The following is a 26955-nucleotide window of genomic DNA, read 5'->3' on the forward strand; positions in this document are numbered from 1 at the left end:
CACAGTTTTTGGTGCATGGTAGAGAATAAATTGTAGTCACCATTATTATTGAAGGGTTATATTCATGTGTGTATGCAGAGTGCCAGTAAATGTACTTTACCTAGACTTTGAAAAGCATTTATCAGGGCTTGGCAGTAAAACCTATCAAAAACATAGTCTGGCATGTGGTAGGGAAGACGTGGGATGTTCTGTAAATGATAAACTTAATGCTTAACAGCAGATGCTTCACTGGGTAGAAGAGTTTGAGCAATAGGACCCATTAGAACTAATTTTGGATTTGACCTAGTACTAGTTTTACAATTTATAACCAGATAAGGGAATAAAGATTGAAATTCCTAAGTTTGTAAATGACACCATTTTTTCCTGTCATGAAATGTTGAGCTCATGGACGGTGACTACAGGAAGATTGTTTGAGGCACCAAGTGGAGCCACTCCCAAAAAACTGGTTGTTAAGCTTTGGTATGAGCAAACATTAGAAAGTACACTAATGAAAAATAGGATTAAAATTATATTTACAATTAATGTTCTCTGATTAGTGTGGTATACTGGAAAGGGTATGGGTTTTGGAGTTAGTTGAATTAGTTCAGATCCCAGGAAATAAATTTATGTTACTAATTGTGGACTCTTTTGTGAAGATATTGACATTGTGTGATGCTACAGCCAAAATAGTCAGAGAAGTGATCAACAATGATAGGAAAAGTGTTGAGAATAAAGCAGGAAATGTTTTTCCATTCTTTATGTAATATAAGTAATTGTATTGTAAACCTGAAGAAAATAACATAGATGAAGGAAATCCAGAGAAAATAAATAAACGATAAAATTAGTGGTGAGGCTTCCAAACCAAGAAGAACCGAAAGAAATAAACTAGTCTGGAATCATTCCAACTTAGTAGAGAATACATTTGACATTAGAAAACATATGGAAAGCATGAACATGAGATTATTCAACAAATTCTGTAGTTCTAGAGCTATATTTAACCCCTTGAATCTCAAAATTTGTATACTTAAAAAGAAATTTCTTGTATGAAGGAAATAAAAGACAACGCTACTTAATATAACAAGTAATAAAATGTGGAATTTATTCTAACAATAATAATTAGAAATATAAATAGGTTCAGAATAGTTTTGATGGACTTACTGGTTATAAATTCCAGCTTATTAAGCAAAGCTACAGATATTTTGAGTACATTTCTATCTGTTATTGGTATCTCATATACTATAGGCATTTATGCATAGGCTTCAAGGGCTTGTGAATCCCTAGAAATTATCTAGTATTTGATATGTATGTTCATATATGCATTTTTTAAGCATGTATTACTTTTTAAAAAATTAATTAATTAATTTTTTAATTTTTGGCTGCATTGGGTCTTTGTTGCTGCATGCGGGCTTTTCTCTAGTTGCATCGAGCGGGGGCTACTCTTTGTTGCAGTGCGTGGGCTTTTCATTGCGGTGGCTTTGCTTCCCTTGTTCTGGAGTATGGGCTCTAGGTGCACGGGCTTCAGTAGTTGTGGCACACGGGCTCGGTAGTTGTGGCTCGTGGGCTCTAGAGCGCAGGCTCAGTAGTTGTGGCGCAAGGGCTTAGTTGCTCCACGGCACGTGGAATCTTCCTGGACCAGGGCTCGAACCCGTGTCCCCTGCATTGGCAGGCGGATTCTTAACCACTGCGCCACCAGGGAAGTCCCCATATATGCATTTTTATGCAGAGAGGATCTGTAGCTGGTCTATAATTTTCATCAGATTCCGATAGGGACTTATGACTATCCCTCATCTCCTAACACCACCCCTCCAGACACATGCATATACACAAAAGTTCGGAACTGTGGATCTAAGGCAAAGAGGCTATATAATATGGAATGGGTAGAGTGTGTGGCTTGAGTTCCTGGCTTATCTTTTACTGGCTTCATTACTTTAGAGGAGTTCACCATCAGTAAAATATGGGTGAGAATATTCAATTCAGAGAGTTGTTGTGAAGATCAAAAGTAATGATATATTATAAAGAAAAAGAATCTGTTTTTAAACACTAAAACAGAGGTTATAGATTTACCCTATCAGCTGATTTTGACTTTAGAGATGCTTTTTTTGACCCACACAGTTGTTGTTTTAACATGATTTGGTTGTAAATACCTAAAAATCAAGATCTTTTATACAAAACTCTGGATTACCAGCCTCTTTAAAAAAATTCAGAAGATAACCTGGCAACAGCAAAGGAATTCTGTATCAGAATTATTATCAGTCATTGATATATATATATTTTTTCGAATTTTTGAATTTTATTTTATTTATTTTTTTATACAGCAGGTTCTTATTAGTCATTGATGTATATTGACATGAATTATTTTTAAGTGACTTTCATATCTTAGAGGTTTTTAAGCTTGCTCAGTATGTGAAATATCTTAGCACCCTGTGTTCCCTCTAGTTGATATATTTTAATGACATCATTTGAATTATGATCTAATTCAAAATGAAAACTTATTTTAATTTCTTCTGAAGTGGCAGATTTGGTTAAATTTACACATCTTTTACTGGTGTATGTATCCATGAAAAACTCAAGCTGTTAAACTGAATAAGCTTTCTTTAAATTTTCCCCATGAATGTGTGTTTGCTGTGTTTTCATTCATTTTGTATTCTGCTAGGACAGCAGACAAGTGGTAGTAGGAGCCCAAGGTGGTTTAAGAAAAATTTAGGGGAGAAAAAAAACTGAAAATTGAAGATGTTCTACTGATATTGGTTTTTAGCAAATTGTCACGATACTGACATTATTTCGTTTTTAGCAGTGGAACATCTTAGTCTAGTTCATCTTGATCTAAACAGGATCCCAAGGGATCATGAAGTGAGGAATACTGTTTTAGAGTGTAGCTATTTCTTTTTTTCTCAGAATTATACATACACAAATAATCTGGATTGTATTTTGTTTGTTTGCAATATTAAGACTCTTCTAAGCCATTTTAATTACTGGCTGTTGAAAAATGATTTATCACTCTGAAACATGCTCATATTTTTGATATCCAGGTGTTCAGGTATTCTTCCATCTTATAAAAACCAGTATCTATATCTATTTTTAGATGACTTCAAACCTGCTTCTATTGACACTTCTTGTGAAGGAGAGCTTGAAGTCGGCAAAGGTGAACAAGTGACAATTACTCTACCAAATATAGAAGTGAGTATTTCCATATATTTAAACTAAATGGATGTTTTTACAGGATTTCCACTAAATTTAAATGAAAATAATTGTACAGTTCATGTAGTGGTAGTCAGTTAAAGAAATTAATAAATACAGCAAAGCAAAAAAATCATATTTTAAACTATCTTAAGTAAAACAATCTTAAACTCTTAAAATTTACTTTGTAAGTTTCAAGAACTATCATATTAAATGATTTGAAACAATTGGAGGTCTAAACAGATATTTATTAAATCACTATTATGAGCCAGATTTTGTTCTCCAAACTAGGAATAATAACATATGCCCTGACATCTAGTCCTAATCTGTTACAGCAAACAGACACATAAACATCTATCTAGTGCTATAGATTAGAACAGAGACAAAATTCTGTTTAAGCACATAAGTGGAATTAGATACTCTGCCTGGTGGAATCTTGAAAGGCTTCACAAAGCATATGCTATGTGGGCTGAGACTTAAAGGACAAGTGGAATTTCATCCGTTATAAGAGGAGTAGAATATTCTAGGCAAAAGGAACAGTATGTGAAAGGCTCCAAATGGAGAAAGGACAAGTGGAATAAATGAATGAATGTAGTAAATTACAGAGTAATGAAAAATGATTGATAGGAGTAGAGACTGGAAAGGTATATTGGGACCAGATTATAAAGAATCTTTTATGTTGTAATGTAGAATTTGGAGATTATGCCATAGGTATTAGAGAACCATTAGAGGTTTTTAAGCAGAGAGCTAACATGATTAGATTTGTGCTTTGGGAGTGATTTTAACAATGACTTAGGGAATGGATTGGAAAAGAAAGAGACTAGGTCAGGGAGGCCTTTACCAAAATTTTGCCCATTTCAAAAATTTTCAGATATATCAAAGTAACACTATCAAATACTGTTTACATAAATATGCAAGTTCTTTGTTGTATGCTCTAGTTTTCTCAGTCCTTGAGTTAGAAATTTCTTAGCATTCAACTTAAGTTTCTTTTTCCTTTTATACTGACTTGATCTATTCTCAAAGAAAACCAAGACTAACTTTATACTCTAACATAGAAAACACTGCACTTTCTGCGATTTTTTTACATTTTTTTAACTTTTGTAATAGGAATGGTTTTGTGCTAGTTCATCCACATTCTCTTGTATACATTTATGAGATGGCTTGTCATGGTTAGAGGTATTGCAAGCAAGCTCTCTATCCTCTATCTAGGCTTCCATCTGTTTCTTTTTGTCTGTCAACACTATATATTGAGACCCCACCTTTATGTCAGACTATATGAGTTGCTGCCTCTGAAGGTTTCCCTAATGTTAATGAAATTTGTGGGTGCATTTTATTGTATATTTCTCATTTGCTCGCTTAGAAATTGAAGAAAATGAAAAATCAACTCAGTCTGAGACATTGTAGATAAGTAAGCCTTTGTATTACTCTGTTATTAAAAAGTGTTCAGATTCTGGTGTCTCTAAAATAGTTTGGATATTAAGTACCCAATAATCTAAGGCTTTTTTTGCTTTATGAGGTTTATTAAAGAAAAGCCCAAATCATTCACTTAATCTTAAAAGTTATTGAAAAGCCTCAGGTGGATAACAGGCACCACCTATTATCCTGGTCTCAGATTATAGGATTATTGATCAGTGATGATTGGTTTGCAGAACTTTCGTTGAGTTCTTCTTTGCCACGTAGCATATTATTTTCTCAAATTGCAATCCTCCCATCCTCATCCCTTGCATTGTCTTTCTACTCCAAGCAGATGGGGATTCTTACATTTATTAATAAACCTTTTTCATTCACACATAATCCTGCTTTAATCAAGAGTTACCATCTACCATGTGTTCGATTTTGGTCTCAGTTGAAAATACTTCTTGAAGGAATGACAACTATAGGAGGAAAATTTCAAGCTTCAAATTGTAAATTTATGAAATAGCAGAGAAATCATTTGGGAAAAAGTAGTTCCCTCCCCACCTCAGCCCACCAGAGATATGTCCAAAATGACTATGCCTCAATATTTTTGTGTGTATATGTGTGCATGAGAAAGGGAGACGGATGGACAGACAGACCATATATGCATATACTTTCTGTGTGGTAAGTCCTTTGCTAGGTAGCTGTTAAGAATACAGAGGTAGGGACTTCCCTGGCGGTCCAGTGGTTAAGACTCCACATTTCCACTGCAGGGGACACGGGTTTGATCCCTGTTGGGGGAACTAAGATCCAGCATGCCACGTGGCGCGACCAAAAATAAAAATAAAAAAAGAAGACAGAGGTAGACTGGACGTGGTAGGTATCCTAAAAAATATTATCATTTAATGAGGAAGATAGGAGATAATTGATTAAAATTTAGTAATGTAAGGACTATCATAAAGGTGTACACAGAATATTATGGGAGTACAAAAGAGAGACGATTCAGCCTGGGGAGGGAGAGGAGACATCAGGATATGCTGTCTTGAAGATGAGTTGAAATTACCCAGGTGAAGGAAAGCGGGAAGGACCTCTTAGAGAAAAGAAAGACGTGGGCTAAGACAAAGCAACAAGAGTGTGTTACATTTGAAGAACTATATATAAGCCACTATGGCTAGGTAAGAAAGGGTGCATGCATATGGAGACATAGTCGGAGATGGTATTTAGGAATCAGATAAAGAAGGGCCTAATGTGTAATGCAAAAGAATTTGAATTTTATCCTGTGAATCTTTCAGATAGCTGGAATGGAAGAGAATTGTTAAAATTACCACTTGCTAAGAGCAATTTTTTTTTTCTGCTGGGCCTACAATCCTTGAACAATTGTGAATAAGAATAGAAATTATATTCTCAAATTTTGTGGGTTTTTCCCCCTTCATTAAAGAACTTCTTCAAATAAGTAGGAGGTTTATGTTTCATCACAGTTCTTAATTTTGTGGGTATTTTGTGGAAATGTAATGATTATTAGTTTGAGGCATTTAGATTCTCCTATTTTCTTTATCAACTTGCTTTCATCATCTTGGTGAAAATGCCTAGAAGCTTGGAGGCATTCCATAAAATAGAATTTTTATTACACTTTTTTTTTTTTTTGGCTGTGTTGTGTCTTTGTTGCTGCGCGCGGGCATTCTCTAGTTGCGGCGAGCGGGGGCTACTCTTTGTTGCGGTGCGCGGGCTTCTCATTGCTGTGGCTTCTCTTGTTGCGGAGCACGGGCTCTAGGCACGTGGGCTTCGGTAGTTGTGGCACGTGGGCTCAGTAGTTGTGGCTCACAGGCTCTAGAGCGCAGGCTCAGTAGTTGTGGCACACGGGCTTAGTTGCTCCGCGACATGTGGGATCCTCCCGGACCAGGGCTCGAACCCATGTCCCCTGCATTGGCAGGCAGACTCCCAACCACTGCACCACCAGGGAAGCCCCTATTATACTTTTAAGAGTACCTTCAGGTTCTGGTGGTTCTTCGATAGGGTAGATTTTCTAATTCTCATTCCTCTAGGTTTTCTTTGGTAGTATCAAATAGAAGAAACTAATAAAAATGAAGACTGTTAAGGGGGTTAATATTGGGCATTTACAAATCTCTCTTTTTTGTAAACAATTCTCTATGGTTGACTGCTATAAAATTTCAAAATGTTGAATATTGAAAGGAAAAGATTTACTTGACTGTTATGATTTGTCATTGGTGTTGTCCAGTTTGGCATATTTTTAGTGCTATCTTGTGAGGTACTTTTGTGGGCTTTGATGAAATAGCCCACAGGAAACTTCCAGCTACACTTCCTATTATGCAATGAGTGCATCTCTAGTGGTTGCTCAACAACTTTAGCCCACAAACCCTGGACCTGTGAGAGTTCCATATGTCTGATGACTACTATGCCACTCTAGATGACCCTGTTGGTCAAAGTCCCTTCCAAGATGAACCTAGTCTGATTCTTTCCATTGAGTTTACTTAGCTTTCATGGGAAAATAGCCTACCACATTCTTGGGACTTCAGCTTATTTTAGGACTTGACTCCTATTTTAACGTCCTATTACAGTTATACTTCTAAATGAGTTATATTTTTATCATTGTATAATAAACCTTTTTTACCCTGTTTCTGTGATTTTAAGCTTAAATACCACCTTGTTTAATATTAATATTGCCACCTTTGCTTTCTTTTTGTTTGCATGTTCATGGAATCTTAGTGTCTCTTACTTTTATTTAGCTTACATTTTAAGTATATCTTTTGTTAACAGAATATTCTGTGTTTCATTTTTAAACCCATTTTGACACTTTCTATTTTTTTTTTTTAATTTATTTATGGCTGTGTTGGGTCTTCGTTTCTGTGCGAGGGCTCTCTCCAGTTGCGGCAAGTGGGGGCCACTCTTCATCGCGGTGCGCGGGCCTCTCACTATCGCAGCCTCTCTTGTTGCGGAGCACAGGCTCCAGACGCGCAGGCTCAGCAATTGTGGCTCACGGGCCCAGCTGCTCCGCGGCATGCGGGATCTTCCCAGACCAGGGCTCGAACCCGTGTCCCCTGAATTGGCAGGCAGACTCTCAACCACTGCGCCACCAGGGAAGCCCCAACACTTTCTATTTTTATTAGGAGAATTCTATCCACATTTAGTTCAAAGTTTTTATACTTGATTTTTATTTCTATCATCTTATAGTATGTGTATTAGTTATTTTAATTTGTTTTCTTTTTTCTGTTCTTTATTAGTTTCATCAAGCGTCTCTTCTTTCTTTTCTTTTTCTTTGTTTTCCCTCATGTTACTTTGGGAGTACTATTGTACTCTTCCATTCCATTACTGATTACTTTCCTTTCCTGGTATTCATAATCAGGCATGATCAGATTTGCCTGTTAGCAGATGGGAAATAAAACTAGAAGGAGAGTAGGGAGGAGGATAACAGTAATCTAGGTGAGCTGATGATTGGGTTCTGAAGTTGGGTTATAGCAGTAAACCTGGAGGTGGTAGGATGTGTTCCATAGTTATTCAGAGGCAAAGAGAGTTTATATGCTTCGGAGTTTCCTGGTACCTTAATAGTTTAATACCCCTTTCTTGGAATATGAAATAAGAGGGCAGAAATTGAAGTTTAAAATAAGAATGGTGCTCAATTTAACGAGGAAAAAGTTTAATTAAAAAAAACTTGTTCAAAGTATAGAAGACAGGTACAGGGATTGTGAAAGGCTTATTTAACTTGTTATTTACGGTAAAAATGTTCATATTGTTCACATTCAACATTCATTGAGTATCTGTGAAGAGCTTGGTACTTCAGGTGCTAGGAGCAATAAAAAATTTCTAATCCAGTCCTCCTCCTTCAGAAACTCAGAGTACAATAATGTATTGTATTTTAAAATGTTTTCTATTCTAAGTAAGAATACAAGTATTTTTTAAGAAGAATATATTACATGACTCTCTTAAGTGTAATTTGGAGCCCTTGGGTTGCTATTCTGGGGTATCTTACTCACTTGTTTTTAGTCAAGACGTTTGAAAAATATACTTATCAGCCAAGTAGGCCCAACTTAGTTTTGTCATGATCATGCTTCTGGCTCTCTACCTTACCAGGGCTTCAGCTAAGTGCTCCGCATCTCACTCTTCTAGGGCCACTCCAGGTATGTCCTTATCTATGTGCTATGCATGCTTGACTTCCTGTAGATCATTTTTGTTTTAGAAAAACTTGTTCCTTACTTTTGGTTTCATAATTTTCTCTCCCAACTTCTCAGAGGTCTCTAACCTACCCCTTTTTTATGGCATCCTCAATTACCAAATTTATCTCATACTCCTCTGGTAATGTGTTAAGCCTCTAATGATTGTTAACTTTTAAAATATGATATCCCCTGGGACTTCCCTGGTGGTCCAGTGGTTAAGACTCTGTGCTACCAATGTAGGGGGCCTGGGTTCGATCCCTGGTCAGGGAACTAGATCCTGCATGCCACAACTAACAGCCTGCATGCCTCAACTAAAAGATCCCACATGCCGCAAAGAAGATCCCACATGTGGCAACGAAGATCCCACGTGCCACAACTAAGACCCGGCACAGCTAAATAAATAAATAAATAAATATTAAAAAAAAAAATATGATAGGCCCTTCAGTCTTTTTTAGAAGTCACCTTTTTCTAACCTGATCTAACATTACTATTGTATTTGGCAAAATTATTATAATCAGTGCTTTAAAAATTTAATGTACTTTTATAAAGTTCAAAACCAAGCAATTATAACAATATATTATTTAGGGATACATATATGTGGGATAAAATAAGAGAATGAGAAACATAAAATTCCTTCAGGGTTGAGGGAGGCAGGGACAAAGGATAGAAGAGGAGCATAGGTAGATGTAGGTTATTAGTAATGACCAGGATTCTTTAACCTTTTATTATGGAAAATAGAATAGTATAATGAACCCCTATGTACTTACTGAGCTTCAACAATTATCAACATTTTGCTAATCTTTTTTTAATAGAGCTTCCTACTTTTTTCCTGGCATATTTTAAAGCAATCGCAGACATTCACAAATGCTTATGTATGCATCTCTAACTGATAAGGATATTTTAATTTTCACCTAAGTACCATGCTAGCCATGCTATTATCACACATAGTAGAATTAATTGTAATACTTGGTCCGTATTCATGTTTTCATGATGGTTTCAAAAATGTCTTTTTTCAGTTTTTCTCCCTAGGAATCCATATAAAATCCCTATATTGTATTTTTATGTATTTATTTTTATTGAGGTTAATTTACAAAGTTCTGTTAGTTTCAAGTGTACAGCAAAGTGATTCAGTTATACCTATATATTCTTTTTCAGGTTCTTTTCCATTATAGATTATTATAAGATATTGAGTATAGTTCCCTGTGCTATACAGTAGTTCCTTGTTGTTTACCTATTTTATATTTCTATATTGTATTCTGATATTATGTTTCTTATCTCTTTTATTCTGTAAAAGTCCCTCCCTCCTTTTATGCCACCGGTTTGTTGGAGAAACCAGGTTAATTGTCCTAGAGAATATACCCACATTCTGGATTTCAAATTACTTCTGTCTGGGATTATGTAACTTGTTTCTCCTTCCTCATATTTCCTATAAACTGGTAGTTATTTCTAAAGCCTTGGTGAGAGTTAGATTCTTTGTGGGTTTTTTTTTCAGGCAAGAACACTTTATAGGTGATGCTGCATACTTTCTTTTATATCACATCATGAAGCACATAATGTCTGGTTGTCCCACTTTTGAGGACGCTAAAATTGATCAGTGAGTTTAATGTAACATATGTTCCCTGATACATTCATTTTCCTTAATCTGCATAGGGAAGCACCCCTTTAATAAAATGCCAGATTTAAAAAATTAAATTTAGGAAGGAAGAAGAGGAAGGGTAGGAAATATAACTCAGGACTTTTGTTCCCTTATTGTAAAGTATATTGGTTGTATTAGAATTGAATCCCAATTTCCTATTGTAGACCATGTCTACAAAGATTTGTGAAACAAATCTTTACTGGCTCAGGGCAGCTGCTTCCTCTGTTCCCTTTCCTCAAGACAGCAATTTTGAGATCTCAGCCTCTCTTCATCTGTCTTTTTTACTATACTCCTTATTGCCAGAGTAGTAAATTTAGGCAGTTAGGTGACTTGAAGTACAGTATATCAATAGATTGAGAAAGGCAGAAGATCTCAAAGGCCCTCTCAACTGAATTTCTATGATAAATTTCAAGTAATAATAATTAATTTTTTAAACAGGGTTCAACTACACCAGTAACTGTTTTCAAAGGTTCAAAGAAACCTTACTTAAAAGAATGCATTTTGATTATTAACCATGATACTGGGGAATGTCGACTAGAAAAACTGAGCAGCAACATCACTGTAAAAAAAACAAGGTATGTGGTTAATGAAATAAATTATTTAATCATCACATAAATTGCTAAGAGAATGTCAGTGAAAAAAGTTATTGGATTAAGTCACACTATTACATAAGGGTTATTTCTGTGTGGTACAAAAATGTTTTGATCTTTTTCCAAGTTTAAATTTGATGAAGATCCTTTAGCCAGAAGCTTTTACCATTTCTCCCTATGATATTTAAAAGCTTGTTTTGTTTCTAAATGTTTTCTTATATGTAGGTATATCTTTTATTCTACTGTAGATACTTTTGTAGAACTGGACTAAAAGGAGCCATTACACATTCTCCAAAATAATTTCATTATCAGTAGTAAAATTTTATCAAGCACTTAGAAAATGTGAGGCAAGAAAAAGAATTTCCTATACAAATACTAACCTCAGAACTTTCACATTTTAATTGGATTAGCAGATAATTCCATTAAAAATGTCAATAAGAGAACATAGCCATCTCAAATTTTTTTTTTTTGGGAAATAGGCAGTGCATTAATTAACATGTAGTATACTCTAAAAGCCATACAAATAGTATAGATAAAAATTGTTCTAGGAATTAAAGGAAGGGAGACATTATGGTTCATCGGAGCATTCAGGGAGCCCTTACTGATGTACCTTAAGAGGAGGTTAAGATTTAGGGCTTTTTTTTCCCCCAAACATATTTCATGATAAGGATTACCTTTGGGTGCTTGTTAAACAAATGAGTTCCTAAATTCAACTACAGATCAGGGAAGGAGCCCAGGAAACTTTTTTTTGTTTTTTAATTATCCCCTCTTCCCAGGTGATTTTTATTTGTAGGAAAGTTTGGAAAATACTGATTTAATTGATCAGAGAACATGAGGATGTAAACAAGACAGGAGTATATCTGACTTATTTGGAACCTATGAATAAGACTTGCTTGAATAGAGCAGAGATTTGTTTCTTTCCCTGTATACAAGTATGGAAAGTGGGGTATGAGGTTGGAAGTAGACTAGAGGTAAGGTTATAAAGGTAGGTTGCCTTCAATATTAACTATGAAATTAGGACATTGTCTTATTGACGGTGGTTGCATATTAAAGTTTTTTTAACCAGGGATCGACATGCTTACATTCTTGTTTTGAAATGTAAATCGACCAAACAAATTGATTTAAATGAAACAATGTGGGAAAGAGAAAAATGCACAAACCACGATTTTTTAGAGTAAGAATGAAGAGAAAAGTGGAGTTCTAAATACTTTGTGAAGGAAGAACTAACAGGATTTGGTGACGAAATGGGAGAGGCAAAGTCAAGCATAGTTGTGTTATATACTTTTTTTTTTTTTAAGTATTGAAGGGAAAGTATACGAACCTCCTTTAATAACATGTCTTAACCTTATGAATGAGAAATGTGGGAGTGATTTAATTTTAACAGAAATGATAATTTCAGAATTTAGGGAATATAATGTATCTGCTATACTCATGTATAATTTCATTTTATTTTAGTCATTTGTGTATGTCTTATCTCTTCAATTTTGAGCAGTGGTTTTTTTTTTATTCACATGTGTATCCCTCAGTGGATCTGTGTGTATGCCATGCCTATAGCAGGGATCAATAAAGGTTTGTTAAATAATGAATTAAATTAATGCTTTAATCCTTGAATATCATTTTAAAGATCTCTAGGAAAAAGAATAAGTGGTCGATTTTAGTAGCTTTGTAAGTTGAAATTGTTGTTATATTGCAATCATCATACCTGTTTTGACCTTTTGATTTTCTTAATTGCAGAGTTGAAGGAAGCAGTAAAATTCAGTATCGTATAGAGCAGCAGCAGCAACAAATGCGGAATTCAACTAGGACTCCCAATCTTGTAAAACATTCTCCATCGGAAGACAAGATGTCCCCAGCATCTCCGATGGATGATATTGAAAGAGGTAAAATCTATGAGTATGTAATGGCCCTTTAAAAGAAATTATTAATAAATGTTAAGTGAAATTTTTCATTTTAATTGATAAGGGAACTAACTGTAAAATTCTAAAAACATAATGTTTTTTGTTATGGTTCTAGGGGAAAAGTGTAGTTTTTTATGATTTAGAGTATTATGTACATAAGCCTGTGTCTATATAACAGAATTTATATTTTTTATTATTCAGGGGAAAAAGTAACTGTTTAGATATGTGTAACTGGAGTTTTCTTCGTTTTGACAGTTGTGATGATTCCAATTTAGTCCTTCACAGCATCTTCTTATTGAAGTTTTTTTATGTGTAGCCAGACTATAGATGTCTAAGATGTAGCCAAACCAATAGTGAAGTGAGGAGATGTAGTAAGCCAAAGCAGCAGGCAAGTTCTTCTGAACTGCTGCTCGCTTCTCAGCAGGAAGGTGGTTCTAGAGAGGCACAGTCTTTTTGAAAGTAAGGAAACTTAAATATCCATTTTTTTTCTAGCTGCAGTTTGGGTGTTTATGTTAAAGTAATTGTGGTAGGAGTAAGATCCTGGTCACCAAAGTTTATTTGTTTCTACGCTTTGCCTTCATAACTTGCATATAGCTCTCCATTTCCACTTGCCCCCTTCTAGGCCCGGTATAGTATTAGTTCCCTAATATATTAGTGTTCCCTTTACAAACAATAAGGAAAATATAAGCTCAGAACACTTGTTGCTACAAGGGATCTTGAATTTTATTTTATTGTTATATCTGCTTCCAAAATGGATTTGAATCATTATATTATTTTATATATGTGTACAATAAAAATCTGGAACAGAAAATTAAGATACTGGAGGGAAGAGGAAGCAAATTTGCTAATTATTAAAACATTAAATTTATATCTGAGCTTCCTATCCACTAATAGAAAACTGAAAACTTTAGTATATTTTGTATTATCTAAGAGGTTCCAAAGATTTGGACTCTTCCCTGCTACTAAATTCTAAAAGGAATTCATCGTATGGAACCTGTTCTTTGGAGAATTAAACTGTATAGTATCTTCAACTATAATTTTACAGTACAAAAAGAAGTTCCTCTATGTGGCAGGTTTTTAGCAGAGACCTTAATAAAAACATTGTATTGTAGAATATAAGTGAAGGTAATCCAAGCATAAGATCTAACTTGGTATAACAATTTGCCTTGAGATGTTTGCAGAGCATGTTCCTTAGACGATCTTCTTTTAAATATTTTCTTAATATTTGACCCTACTATACCAATGCCTACTGCTATGGTTGAAACACTTTTTTTAAGTTTATGATTAGATGTCTGTCCGCTTTACTAGTGTTTCTCTGGTTTAATTTTTACATTTACCTGTTTGGGCTATCTGGAATTCTAGTTTAAGAAATAAGAATCTAAATTTCCTTCCTCCCCAACAGTGTAATTACATAGATATTGACAGAGAATCAACAAATATAGTATTGAAAAAGAGTATCAATATCCATTTTTTGAATAAGCCAATATTTCTTCTGCTGATATGAAAAGCCATTTTTTAAATTCAATTTTTATTTTATATTGGGGTATAGTTGCTTTACAATATTGTGTTAGTTTCAGGTGTACAGAAAAGTGATTCAGTCATACATATACATGTATCTATGCTTTTTCAAATTCTTTTCCCATTTAGGTTATTACAGAGTATTGAGCATATTTCCCTGTGCTATGCAGTAGGTCCTTGTTGATTATCTATTTTATATATAGTAGTGTATATATGTTAATCCCAAACTCCTAATTTATCCCTCCCCCACCTTTCCCCTTTGGTAACCATAAGTTTGTTTTCGAAGTCTGTGAGTCTGTTTCTGTTTTGTAAATAAGTTCATTTGTGTCATCTTTTTACATTTCACATATAAGTGATATTATATGATATCTGTCTTTCTGTGTCTGACTTACTTCACTTAGTATGGTAATCTCTAGGTCCATCCATGTTGCTGCAAATGGCATTATATCATTCTTTTTTATTGCTGAGTAATATTCCATTGTGTATATATACCACATCTTCTTTATCCATTCATCTGTCGTTGGACGTTTAGGTTGATTCCATGTCTTGGCTATTGTAAATAATGCTGCATTGAACATTGGGGTGCATGTGTCTTTTCAAATTATGGTTTTTCTCTGTATATGCCCAGGAGTGGGATTGCTGGATCATGTGGTAGCTCTATTATTACTCTTTTAAGGAGCCTCCTTCCCTTTCTCCATAGTGGCTGTACCAATTTACATTCCCACCAACAGTGTAGGAGGGTTCCCTTTTCTCCACACCCTCTCCAGCATTTATTGTTTGTAGACTTTTGATGATGGCCATCCTGACTGGTATGAGGTGATACCTCACTGTAGTTTTGATTTGCATTTCTCTAATAATTAGCGATGTGGAGCATTTTTTCTTGTGCCTTTTGGCCATCTGTATGTCTTCTTTGGAGAAATGTCTGTTTAGATCTTCTGCCCATTTTTTGATTGCGTTGTTTATTTTTTTTGATATAGAGCTGCATGAGCTGTTTGTCTGTTTTAGAGATTAATCCCTTGTCGGTCGCTTCATTTGCAAATGTTTTCTTCCATTCTGTGGGTTGTGTTTTTGTTTTGTTTATGGTTTCTCTTTGCACTGCAAAAGCTTTTAAGTTTATTTTTAGGTCCCATTTTATTTTAAGGTCACATTTGTTTATTTTTTATTTTATTTTCATTACTCTAGGAGGTGGATCCAAAAAGATATTGCTGCAATTTATGTCAGAGTGTTCTGCCTATGTTTTCCTCTAAGAGTTTTATAGTATCTGGTCATACATTTAGGTCTTTAATCCATTTTGAGTTTATTTTTGTGTATGGTGTTAGAGAATGTTCTAATTTCATTCTTTTACATATAGCTGTCCAGTTTTCCCAGCACCACTTAATGAAGAGACTGTCTTTTCTCCATTGAATATTCTTGCTTCTGTCATAGATTAATTGACCATAGGTGTGTAAGTTTATTTCTGAGCTTTCTATCCTGTTCCATTGATCTATATTTCTGTCTTTGTGCCTGTACCATTCTGTTTTGATTACTGTAGCTTTGTAGTATAGTTTGAAGTCAGGGAGCCTGATTCCTCCAGCTCCATTTTTCCTCTCAGGATTGCTTTGGCTATTTAGAGTCTTTTGTGTTTCCATACAAGTTCTGAAATTTTTTGTTCTAGTTCTGTGAAGAATGCCATTGGTAATTTGATAGGGATTGCACTGAATCTGTAGATTGCCTTGGGTAGTATAGTCATTTTGACAATATTGATTCTTTCAATCCAAGAACATGGTATATCTTTCCATCTGTTTGTGTCATCTTTGATTTCCTTCATCAGTGTCATAGTTTTCAGAGTACAGGTCTTTTGCCTCCTTAGGTAGGTTTTTTCCTAGGTATTTTATTCTTTTTGATGCGATGGTAAATGGGATTGTTTCCTTAATTTCTCTTTCTGATTTTCATTGTTAGTGTATAGAAATGCAAGATATTTCTGTGTATTAATTTTTTATCCGGCAACCTTACTGAGTTGCTTGATAAGCTCTAGTAGTTTTCTGGTAGCATCTTTAGGATTTTCTATGTATAGTATCATGTCATCTGCAAACAGTGACAGTCTTACTTCTTCTTTTCCAATTTGGATTCCTTTTATTTCTTCTGCTTCTCTGATTCCTATGGCTAGGACTTCCAAGACTATGTTGAATAAAAGTGGCGAGAGTGGAGATTCTTGTCTTGTTCCTGAACTTGGAGGAAATGCTTTCAGGTTTCCACCACTGAGTATGATGTTAGCTGTGTGTTTGTCATATAAGGCCTTTATTATGTTGAGGTATGTTCCCTCCATGCCCACTTTCTGGAGAGTTTTTATCATAAATGGGTGGTGCTGGATTTTGTCAAAAGCTTTTTCTGCATCTATTGAGATAATCATATGGTTTTTACTCTTCAGTTTGTTAATGTGGTGTATCACACTGATTGATTTGCGGATACTGAATAATCCCTGCATCCCTGGGATAAATCCCACTTGATCATGGTGTATGATCCTTTTAATGTATTGTTAAATTCGATTTGCTAGTATTTTGTTGAGGATTTCTGCATCTATGTTCATCAGTGATTCTGACTTATAATTTTCTTTTTTTGTGGTATCTTTGTCTGATTTTGGTATCAGGGTGATGGTGGCCTCATAGCATGAGTCTGGGAGTGTCACTTCCTTTGCAAGTTTTTGGAATAGTTTCAGATGTATAGGTGTTAACTCGTCTCTAAATGTTTGATAGAATTCACCTGTCATGCCATCTGGCCCTGGGCTTTTGTTTGTTGGAAGTTTTTAAATCACAGTTTCAATTTCAGTACTTGTGATTAGTCTGTTCATATTTTCTGCTTCTTCCTGGTTCAGTCTTAGAAGTTGTACCTTTCTAAGAATTTGTTTATTTCTTTTAGGTTGTCCATTTTCTTGGCATATAGTTGCTTATAGCAGTCTCCTGTGATCTTTTATATATCTATGGTGTCAGTTGTAACTTCTCCTTTTTCATTTCTAATTTTATTGATTTGAGCCCTTTCCCTTTTTTCTTAATGAGCCTTGCTAAAGGTTCATCAATTTTGTTTATCTTTTCAAAGAACCAGCTTTTAGTTTCATTGATCTTTTCTATTGTTTTCTTCATCTCTATTTCATTTATTTCTTTTGTGATCTTTATGATTTCTTTCCTTCTACTAACTTTGGGGTTTGTTCTTCTTTCTCTAGTTTCTTTAGTTATAAGGTTAGGTTGTTTATTTGAGATTTTTCCTGTTTCGCGAGGTAAGATTGTATTGCTATAAATTTCCCTCTTAGAACTGCTTAAGGTAATTATCGATATGTATGTTCTTCTTGTCATTTTGTTCATTGTTTAGGATTTGTTTTTGTAGGTGTTTTTTCTTCCCTTCCTCTTTTGTTCTTTTCTCTTTTGATTTGATGACTGTCTTTAGTGTTGTTTGGATTGTATTTTCTTTTTTTCTGTGTATCTATTGTAGATTTTTGGTTTGCAGTTACCATGATGTTTTGATATAGCAGCCTATATATATATATATGGTTGTTTTAACAAATTTTTTACCAGAGACGTATTACAGCCACAGGTGTTAGTTTCTGCAAAAAATCCCCGGTCAATAATGTGTTAAGTTGCTGTTCTCTTAATTTCAAATGTATTTCCAATATCCTGCATTTGTACTCTCCTCTTCTCACGATTGCTGGTTTTGATATATTTGTGTATGGATGATATCCTAGCTTTACTGTATGTTTCTCTTTACCTGTGAGCTTCTCTTGTTTCTAGTTACGGGCTTTTCTTTTCCACCTAGAGAAGTTTCTTTAGCATTTGTTGTAAAGCTGCTTTGGTGGTGCTGAATTCTCTTAGCTTTTTCGTGTCTGTAAAGCTTTTGATTTCTCCGTTGTATCTGAATGAGAGCCTTGCTGGATAGGCTATTCTTGGTCGTAGGTTTTTCCCTTTCATCACTTTAAATATATTGTGCCACTCCTTTCTGGTCCACAGAGTTTCTGCTGAAAAATCAGCTGATAAACTTATGGGAATCCCCTTGTATGTTATTTGTTGATTTTCCCTTGTTGCTTTTACTATCTTCTCTTTGTCTTTAATTTTTGTCAATTTGAATAATATGTGTCTTGGCATGTTCCTCCTTGGGTTTGTCCTGTATGTGACTTTATGCACTTCCTGAACTTGAGTGAGTGTTTCCTTTCTCATGTTAGGGAAGTTTTCAGCTATTGTCTCTTCAAATATTTTCTCAGGCCCTTTCTCTCTCTCTCTTCTCCTTCTGGGACCCCTATAATGCAAATGTTGGTCCATTTCATGTTGTTCCAGAGACGTCTTAAACTGTCCTCATTTCTTTTCATTCTTTTTTCTTTATTCTATTCTGCAGCAGTGATTTCCACCATTCTGTCTTCCAGCTCACTTATTTGTTCTTCTGCCTCATTTATTCTGCTATTGATTCTTTCTAGTGTATTTTTCATTTCAGTTATTGTATTTTTCATCTGTTTGTTCCTTAAATCTTCTAGCTCCGAAAAGCCATTTTTATCACATGCAGAATTTCTTTCTGGACTTAAGTCTATCTCACAACATAAGATGTACAGTGGCCAATACATGTATGAAAAATGGATCAGATTCACTAATGCTTTCAAAGTTCAAATTTTAAGATTAAAAGATATTTTTTTCTAAAATTTAATAGTTTCATTCTTGCAATGTCTGACACTGTGAAGAGGTTACAAGAGTATGCCTAGAAATGAATAAGCTAAAAGTTTAACATAATTTCAAGGAAAAATGGATAAATTCACTTCATAGTGTGAGATTTTTAGTATACCCCCTCTCAGTAATTGATAGATTCAGGCAAACCCCAGATTAATAAGATTTGCAAAACACCATTAAGAAACTTGAAGTAAGTAGACATACATAGCACTTTCACAGTTCGAGATATACAGGTTTTTCAAGTCCATGTGAAATTAAAAAACAAAACAAAAGAAAACTGACCATGTGCTACATAGCAAAGCATCTCAACAAAAAAAGACATTTTGGGACTTCCCTGGTGGCACAGTGGTTGAGAATCTGCCTGCCAGTGCAAGGGACACAGGTTTGATCCCTGGTCTGGGAAGATCCCACATGCCGTGGAGCAAGTTAGCCCGTGCATCACAGCTACTGAGACTGCACTCTAGAGCCCTTGAGCCACAACTACTGAGCCCGTGCACCACAACTACTGAAGTCCAAGTGCCTAGAGCCCATGCTCCAGAACAAGAGAAGCCACCACAATGAGAAGCCCATACACCACAAGAAAGAGTAGCCCCCGCTCGCCACAACTAGAGAAAGCCTGCACGCAGCAACAAAGACCCAACACAGCCAAAAAAAAAAAAAAAAAAAAAGACATTTTTCTTTTTTTAATTGAAGTATAGTTGATTTACAATATTATATTAGTTTCAGGTGTACAACATAGTGATTCAATATTTTTATAGATTATAATCCACTTAAAGTTATTATAAAATAATGGCTATATTTCCCTGTGCTGTACAATATATCCTTTTTAAATTTTATTTTACACATATTAGTTTGTATCCTTTAATCCCATACCCCTATCTTACCCCCACTCTCCCCATGGGTAACCACTAGTTTGTTCTCTATATATGTGAGTCTGTTTCTGTTTTATCTTTTAGATTTTATATTACACGTATAAGGGATAAGATACAGTATTTGTCTTACTCTCTCTGACTTATTTCACTAAGCATAATACCCTCTAGGTCCATCCATGTTGTTGCAAATGGCAAAATTTTGTTCTTTTTATGGCTGAGTAATATTTCATTGTGTATATATGTGTGTGTGTGTGTGTATAAATACCACATCTTCTTTATTCATTTATCTGTTGATGGACACTTAGATTGCTTCCATATCTTGGCTATTGTAAATAATGCTGCTATGAACATTGGGGTGCATGTATCTTTTCAAGTTAGTGTTTTTGTTCTCTTTGGATATATACCCTGGAATGGGATTGCTGGATCATATGATAATTCTATTTTTAGTTTTTTTAAGGAACCTTTATACTGTTTTCCATAGTGGCTGCACCAATCCACATTCCCACCAACAGTGTACTATGGTTCCCTTTTCTCCACATCCTTGCCAGCATTTGTTATTTGTAGACTTTTTGATGATAGCCATTTTGACAGGTGTGAGGTGATATCTCATTGTGGTTTTGATTTGCATTTCTCTGATGATTAGCGATGTTAAACATTTTTTCATGTACCAGTTGGCCATCTGTATATCTTCTTTGGCAAGAGTCTGTTCCAGTCTTCTGCCCATTTTTAACCAGGTTCTTTAGGTATTTTTGGATATTGAGTTTTATGAGCTGTTTATATATTTTGAATATTAACCCCTTATTAGTCATATCGTTTGCAAATATTTCCTCCCAATCAGGAGGTTGTCTTTTCATTTTGTCGTTAGTTTCCTTTGCTGTGCAAAACTTTTAAGTTTAATTAGGTCCCATTTATTTTTGCTTTTGCTTCTGCTTCTTTTGTCTTAGGAGACAGATCCAAAAAATATTACTACAATTTATGTCAAAGAGTCTTCTGCCTATGATCTCCTCTTGGAGTTTTATGGTTTCAGGTCTTACATGTCTGTCTTTAATCCATTTCGGGTTTATTTCTGTATATGGTATAAGGAAATGTTCTAATCTCATTCATTTACATGTAGCTGTCCAGTTTTCCCAGCCCCACTTATCAAAGAGTCTTTTCTCTATTATGTATTCTTGCCTCCTTTGTCATAATTGACCATAAGTGCATGGGTTTATTTCTGTCTCTTTATTCTTTTCCACTGATCTATGTGCCTGTTTTTGTGCCAGTATCATGGTGTTTTGTTTTGTTTTGTTTTGATAAATTTATTTTATTTATTTATTTTTGGCTGTGCTGGGTCTCCGCTGCTGCACGTGGGCTCTCTCTAGCTGCAGCGAGCCGGGGGCCACTCTTCGCTGTGGTGTGCGGGCTTCTCATTGCGGTGGCTTCTCTTTGTTGCGGAGTGTGTGCTCCAGGCATGCGGGCTTCAGTAGTTGTGGCACGCAGGCTCTAGAGCGCAGGCTCAGCAGTTGTGGCACACACGGGCCCAGTTGCTCTGCGGCATGTGGGATCCTCCCAGACCAGGGCTCAAACCCGCATCCCCTGCACTGGCAGGCAGACTCCCAACCACTGCGCCACCAGGGAAGCCCTATCATGGTGCTTTGATTACTGTAGCTTTGTAGCATAATCTGAAGTCAGGGAGTGTGAAACCTCCAGCTTTGTTCTCTTTTCTCAAGACTACTTTGGCAATTTCGGGTCTTTGTGGTTCCATACGAATTTGAGGGTTATTTGTTCTAGTTCTGTGAAAAATGTCATGAGTATTTTGATAGGGAAAGAGATATTTTTTCATTTATCTGCTTGGTAGTAGCTAAAATAATTGTCAACATCCAGTACTGGTGAGGATATAAAGGGAAATAAATGTGTTCATACATTTTTGAAGAAGCATAAATTGACATATATTTTTTTGTAGAGGAATTTTTCCTGCAAAACACTTAGAACAGGGTCTAGCACAAAGAAACTACTATATAAGGTTTTGCTTTCATTATCATCCTTGTTTGCTAATAACTATTAAATTAAAAGTGTGCCTATTCCTTACCTAGAAAGTCTAGAAATTTCTCTTATTGTGAAACTTGTACAGATAGATACATAATTACATAGATATACCTATATCAGTCACATAAGAGTGCTCAATGTGGCGTTTTTTATACTAAGGAAAAAACGGAAAAATCCTAGGTGCACATCAAGAAGGGATTACAATACTACACATCCCTATTAAAAAAGAGCTAGTGCACATTTTAGTAACAAAGAATGATATCCAAATATATTATTAAGTAAAAAAGTTTTTACGTATTATACAGTGTGTGTGAGTGTGTATGAGCCATTTTTGAAAACAAAATGTGTATATAGTTGCAGATGCATAGACGAACTTGGAAGAATTATACTAAAATGTAAGCATTATCTTTGGGAGTTTGGATTATAGGAACCTTTCGCTTTCTGTGGTGCAAATTGTTATTTGAATTTTTACTATGAACTTGTTGTTTTTCAGATAATGATTATTTATTGAGAAGACAATATAATGTAAAAACAATGTTAATGTGAAACCACTCATAATCTCACCACCCTAATGCAACTATGTTAATTTCTGCCTATATTGTATATATTTTTAATATTTATTTATTTATTTGGTTACACTGGGTCTTAGTTGTGGCAGGCAGGCTCCTTAGTTGCGGCTCGCCAGCTCCTTAGTTGCGACTAAGCAACTCGCCAGCACATGGGCTCCTTAGTTGTGACAGGAGGGCTCCTTAGTTGCGTCTCCAGGTCTCCTTAGTTGCGACTTGCCGGCTCCTTAGTTGTGGCACATGGGCTCCTTAGTTGCAGCAGGCGGGCTCCTTAATTGCAGCTCATGGGCTCCTTAGTTGTGGCACATGGGCTCCTTAGTTGTGGCATGCGAACTCTTAGTTGCGGCATGCATGTGGAATCTAGTTCCCTGAACAGGGATTGAACCAGGCCCCCTGCATTGGGAGCATGGAGTCTTATCCACTGTGCCACCAGGGAAGTCCCTGTATACTTTTTATGTTATGTAAAAATATGTTATATTTTATTTTTTGGGCAACTACTATGTGCCAAGTCTTCCTGTACATTATTTCAGTTAACCTTTAGAATTTTTCTTAAGAAATAGTTCAAACACATAGAAATTACAGAGAATAATGTAACAGATTATAAACCTACAACTTAGATTTAACATTTTACCACTTTGGTTTCAGTTTTTTAAAAAATTACAGAAGTTTCTTTCCTTTCCAGCACATTCTCTTCCTTTTCCTGTCTATCTATGCACATGTCTGAATGTACTCTAAAGGATTTATATACTTTGCTATTCCTTGAAACAGTTTGTATGTGGTAGATTTTTCTAAATTTCTTTAATAACGATAGGTTTGTTCAGTTTCTATTTCTTCATTCAGTTTTGGTAATTCATATTTGTCTATTTCTTCATTCAGTTTTGGTAATTCATATTTGTCTTGAAAATTATTAGTTTAATTCACATTTTCAAAATACTGGCATAATTTGTCCATATAAATCTCTACAATGTCTGTAGTTATGGCACATTTTTATTCCTAACACTGATTATTCATGCCCTTTCTCTCTTTTTCTTAACCAATATTTCTAGAATTTGATACACTTCATTAGGCTTCAGTGAACCAGCTTTTGGTCTTGGTGAGACATAATTAATGTGGTGACTAAGAATGACATCTTCAGAGTCAGACTACTCTCATTCAAATCCCAGCTCCATCACTTATCAGCTGGGTGGCCTAGGGAAATTTACTTAACCTCTTATTCTCTCTGTGTATGTTTTCTCATTTTTAAAATAGAGATAATAATTAGGATTATTGAAAGGATTAAATGCAATAAATATATATAAAGTACCTAAAGCAATTCCTGGCACTAGGAAGTATTCAAATGTTAGCTATTATTTTAATTTTTATTGTTATTTTCTTTTTCCTTTTTTTACTCTTTCATTAATGTATGCTCTTTAAAAAAAATATATCCTTCTTTGACTTGCTTTGAGTTTGCTGTGTTGTTCTTATAATTGGATGCTTAGTTCATCTATATTGAATTTATCTTTTGTATGCATTTAAGAGTATAAATAGCTTTCTAGGTATCACTGCATCTAGTAAATGACTAACACTTCCATGGTAGTTAAATTCTAAAAATTTTTGTAATTTCAGTTCTTAGACAATAAATCATTTATAAGAATGTTTTGTGGTTTCCAAATATATGGAATTTAAGGAAAATATTGGGCAGGCTTCAAACAATGACAACATATTTTCTGCTCATAAATCTTCAATTTGTGTAGGGCTCAGTAGGGATAGTTCATAGCTGTTCTAGGAACAGCTGGTGTCAGCTGGACTGACTTGGGGTCTAGCAGCTGGAATCATTTGAAGACTCACTTATTCACATCTGCCAGTTGTTGCTGGCTTTTGGCTGAGACTTTGGGGGTTGTCAGCTGGAAAAGCTACACATTGCCTTTCCAGGTGGCCTGGGCTTCCTCACAACATAGTGGCTGGGTTCCAAGAATAAGTGTCGAGAAAGGGAGAGTGGAAGGGAGAAAGGATACAGAGGAGTGAGGTCAAAACTTTGTCTTTTTAATTGCACAGGCTCAGAAATCATGTAGGATCACTTGTGCGGGTGTGTTTCTATGTGTATCTGACACAAAATCTTCATGTATTTAAAGTACAGTTTGCTAGGTTTTGACATATGTGTACATCCTAAAATTACAACCACAACCACAATCAGGGTAATGAACATATTTATCACTCTAAAAAGTTTCCTCCTCCTCCTTTGTAATCCCTCTCTCCCACTCCTTCCAACCCCATCCATTCCCAGGTAACTACTGATCTGCTTTATGTCATTATCATTAGTTTGCTTCTTCCAGAAATTTGTATCAGTGGAATCATATAATATGTCCTCATTTTTGCATAGATTTTTGCACTAAACATAATTATTTTGAGAATCATCCATTATTGAAGGTTGTATCAATAGCTCATTCCTTTTTATTGCTGAGCAGTAATCTACTTTATGGATATACAGGAATTTGTTTATCTGCTCAACCTGAAGATGGACATTTGGGTTGTTTCCAGTTTTTGGCTTTTACAAATAAAGCTGCTATGAACATAACATACAAGTCTTTGAAAAGACAAATGTTTTCTTTTCTCCATAGTAAATATGTAGGAGTGAAATAGCTGGATTGTATGATAGGTGTGTATTTAACTTTTTAAGCAACTGCCAAAATGTTTTCCAAAGTGGTTGTACTATTTTACATTCCTACCAGCAGTGTACATCTATATCAATGCTTGGATCAGTTTTAATGAGGTGTGTAGTGGTATCTTATTGTGGCCTAATTTTTTTTTTTAAATAAATTTTTAAAAATTTATTTTATTGAAGTATAGTTGATTTACAATGTTGTGTTAGTTTCTGGTATACAGCAAAGCGATTCAGCAGAAAAACCTGAGTGAACTTTTTGGCCACCCCAATGTATATAATAGTTTGCATCTGGTAATCCCAAACTCCCAATCCATCCCTCTCCACCCCCTCTCCCCCTTGGCAACCACAAGTCTGTTCTCTGTGTATATGAGTCTGTTTCTGTTTCATAGATAAGTTCATTTGTGTCATGTTTTAGATTCCACATGTAAGTAATATCATATGGTATTTGTCTTTCTCTTTCTGACTTACTTCACTTACTATGATAATCTCTAGGTCCATCCATGTTGCTGCAAATGGCATTATTTCATTCTTTTTTATAGCTGAGTAGTATTCCATTGTATGTGTGTGTGTGTTTGTGTTTGTGTGTATACACACCACATCTTTTTTATCCATTCATCTATCAATAGACTTTTAGGTGTTTCCATGCCTTGGCTATTGTAAATAGTGCTGCTGTGAACATAGGGGTGCTTGTATCTTTTTGAATTATGGTTTTGTCCGGATATATGCCCAGGAGTGGGATTGTTGGATCATATTCATTGTCACTTTAGTTTTCATTTCCCTAATGACTAATGATGTTGAGTATCTTTTCATGTCCTTATTTGCCATCATTATATTTTCTTCAGGCACAATGTCTATTCAAATCTTTTGCCCATTTAAAAAATTGGATTATTTATTTTCTTATTAGACTTTTAGGAATTCTTTATATATTTTGAATACAAGTTCTTCATCAGATACATGCCTTGCACATATTTTCTCCCAGTCTGTGGATTGTATTTTTTCCTTCTCTTAACAATGTAATTTGAAGAGCCAAAGATTTTAATTTTGAATACATGCATTTTATCCATTTTTTTCTGGATTCTCCTTTTGGTGTCATATTGAAATTTTTTGCCTAAACCAAGATCATAGTAACAAAGGTTTTCTTTCATGTTTTCTTTTAGAAGTTTTATAGTTTTACATTTAGGCCCATGCTTCATTTTGAGTCAATTTTTGTATATGGTACATGGTATGTATCAAAGGTTTTTTTTTTTGCATGTGGGTATTGAATTATTCCAGCACCATTTGTTGTAAAGACTGTCTTTTCTCATATATTTGCACCTTTGTAAAAAAAAATCAGTTGTCCATATTGTGTGTGTCTATTTCTGGATTCTTTATTCTGATATGTTGATCTATTTTTTTATCTTTTTGGCAACACCATATTGTCTTGATAATTGTAGCTTTATAATAAGTCTTGAAACCAGGAAATTTTAGTCCTACAACTTTGTTCTTCTCTTACAAAGTTGTTTTGCGTATTCTAGGACTCTTCCATTTTCACGTGAATTTTAGAATTAGCTTCTCAATTTCTTAAATTGCCTGTTGAAATTTTTATTGGGATTGCATTGAATCCATAGATCAATTTGGGTAAAATTGGCATCTTAACAATATTGAGTCTTCTGACCCATGAACACAGTATCTCTCTCCATTTATTTAGATCTTTAATTTCTCTCAGAAATGCTTTATGGTTTTCAACATACAGGTCCTTCAAATATTTTGTCAGAATTATCTATAATTATTTAATTTTTTAATAATTATTTAATTTTTGGAAGCTATTATA

At 34.9% G+C, this 26955-nt stretch overlaps 1 protein-coding gene and 1 non-coding gene across 3 annotated transcripts in view; both read left to right on the forward strand.

Annotated features, from left to right (window-relative positions):
* EAF2 (ELL associated factor 2) overlaps positions 1 to 26955 on the forward strand; it is a 53725-nt gene that overhangs the window by 3496 nt on the left and 23274 nt on the right. For both annotated transcript variants that reach the window (XM_061194234.1, XM_061194235.1), the window contains exons 2-4: positions 3062 to 3156; positions 10795 to 10931; positions 12681 to 12826. In XM_061194234.1, the coding sequence (XP_061050217.1) occupies positions 3062 to 3156; positions 10795 to 10931; positions 12681 to 12826 (378 nt within the window). The remainder of the gene's footprint in view (positions 1 to 3061; positions 3157 to 10794; positions 10932 to 12680; positions 12827 to 26955) is intronic.
* Positions 8918 to 8990, forward strand: TRNAG-ACC (transfer RNA glycine (anticodon ACC)). The gene has a single exon. It is a non-coding gene; the product is annotated as a tRNA-Gly (tRNA).

This window comes from Eubalaena glacialis, chromosome 6 (assembly GCF_028564815.1).
Source record: "Eubalaena glacialis isolate mEubGla1 chromosome 6, mEubGla1.1.hap2.+ XY, whole genome shotgun sequence".
In the NCBI taxonomy this organism is placed as follows: Eukaryota; Metazoa; Chordata; class Mammalia; order Artiodactyla; family Balaenidae; genus Eubalaena; species Eubalaena glacialis.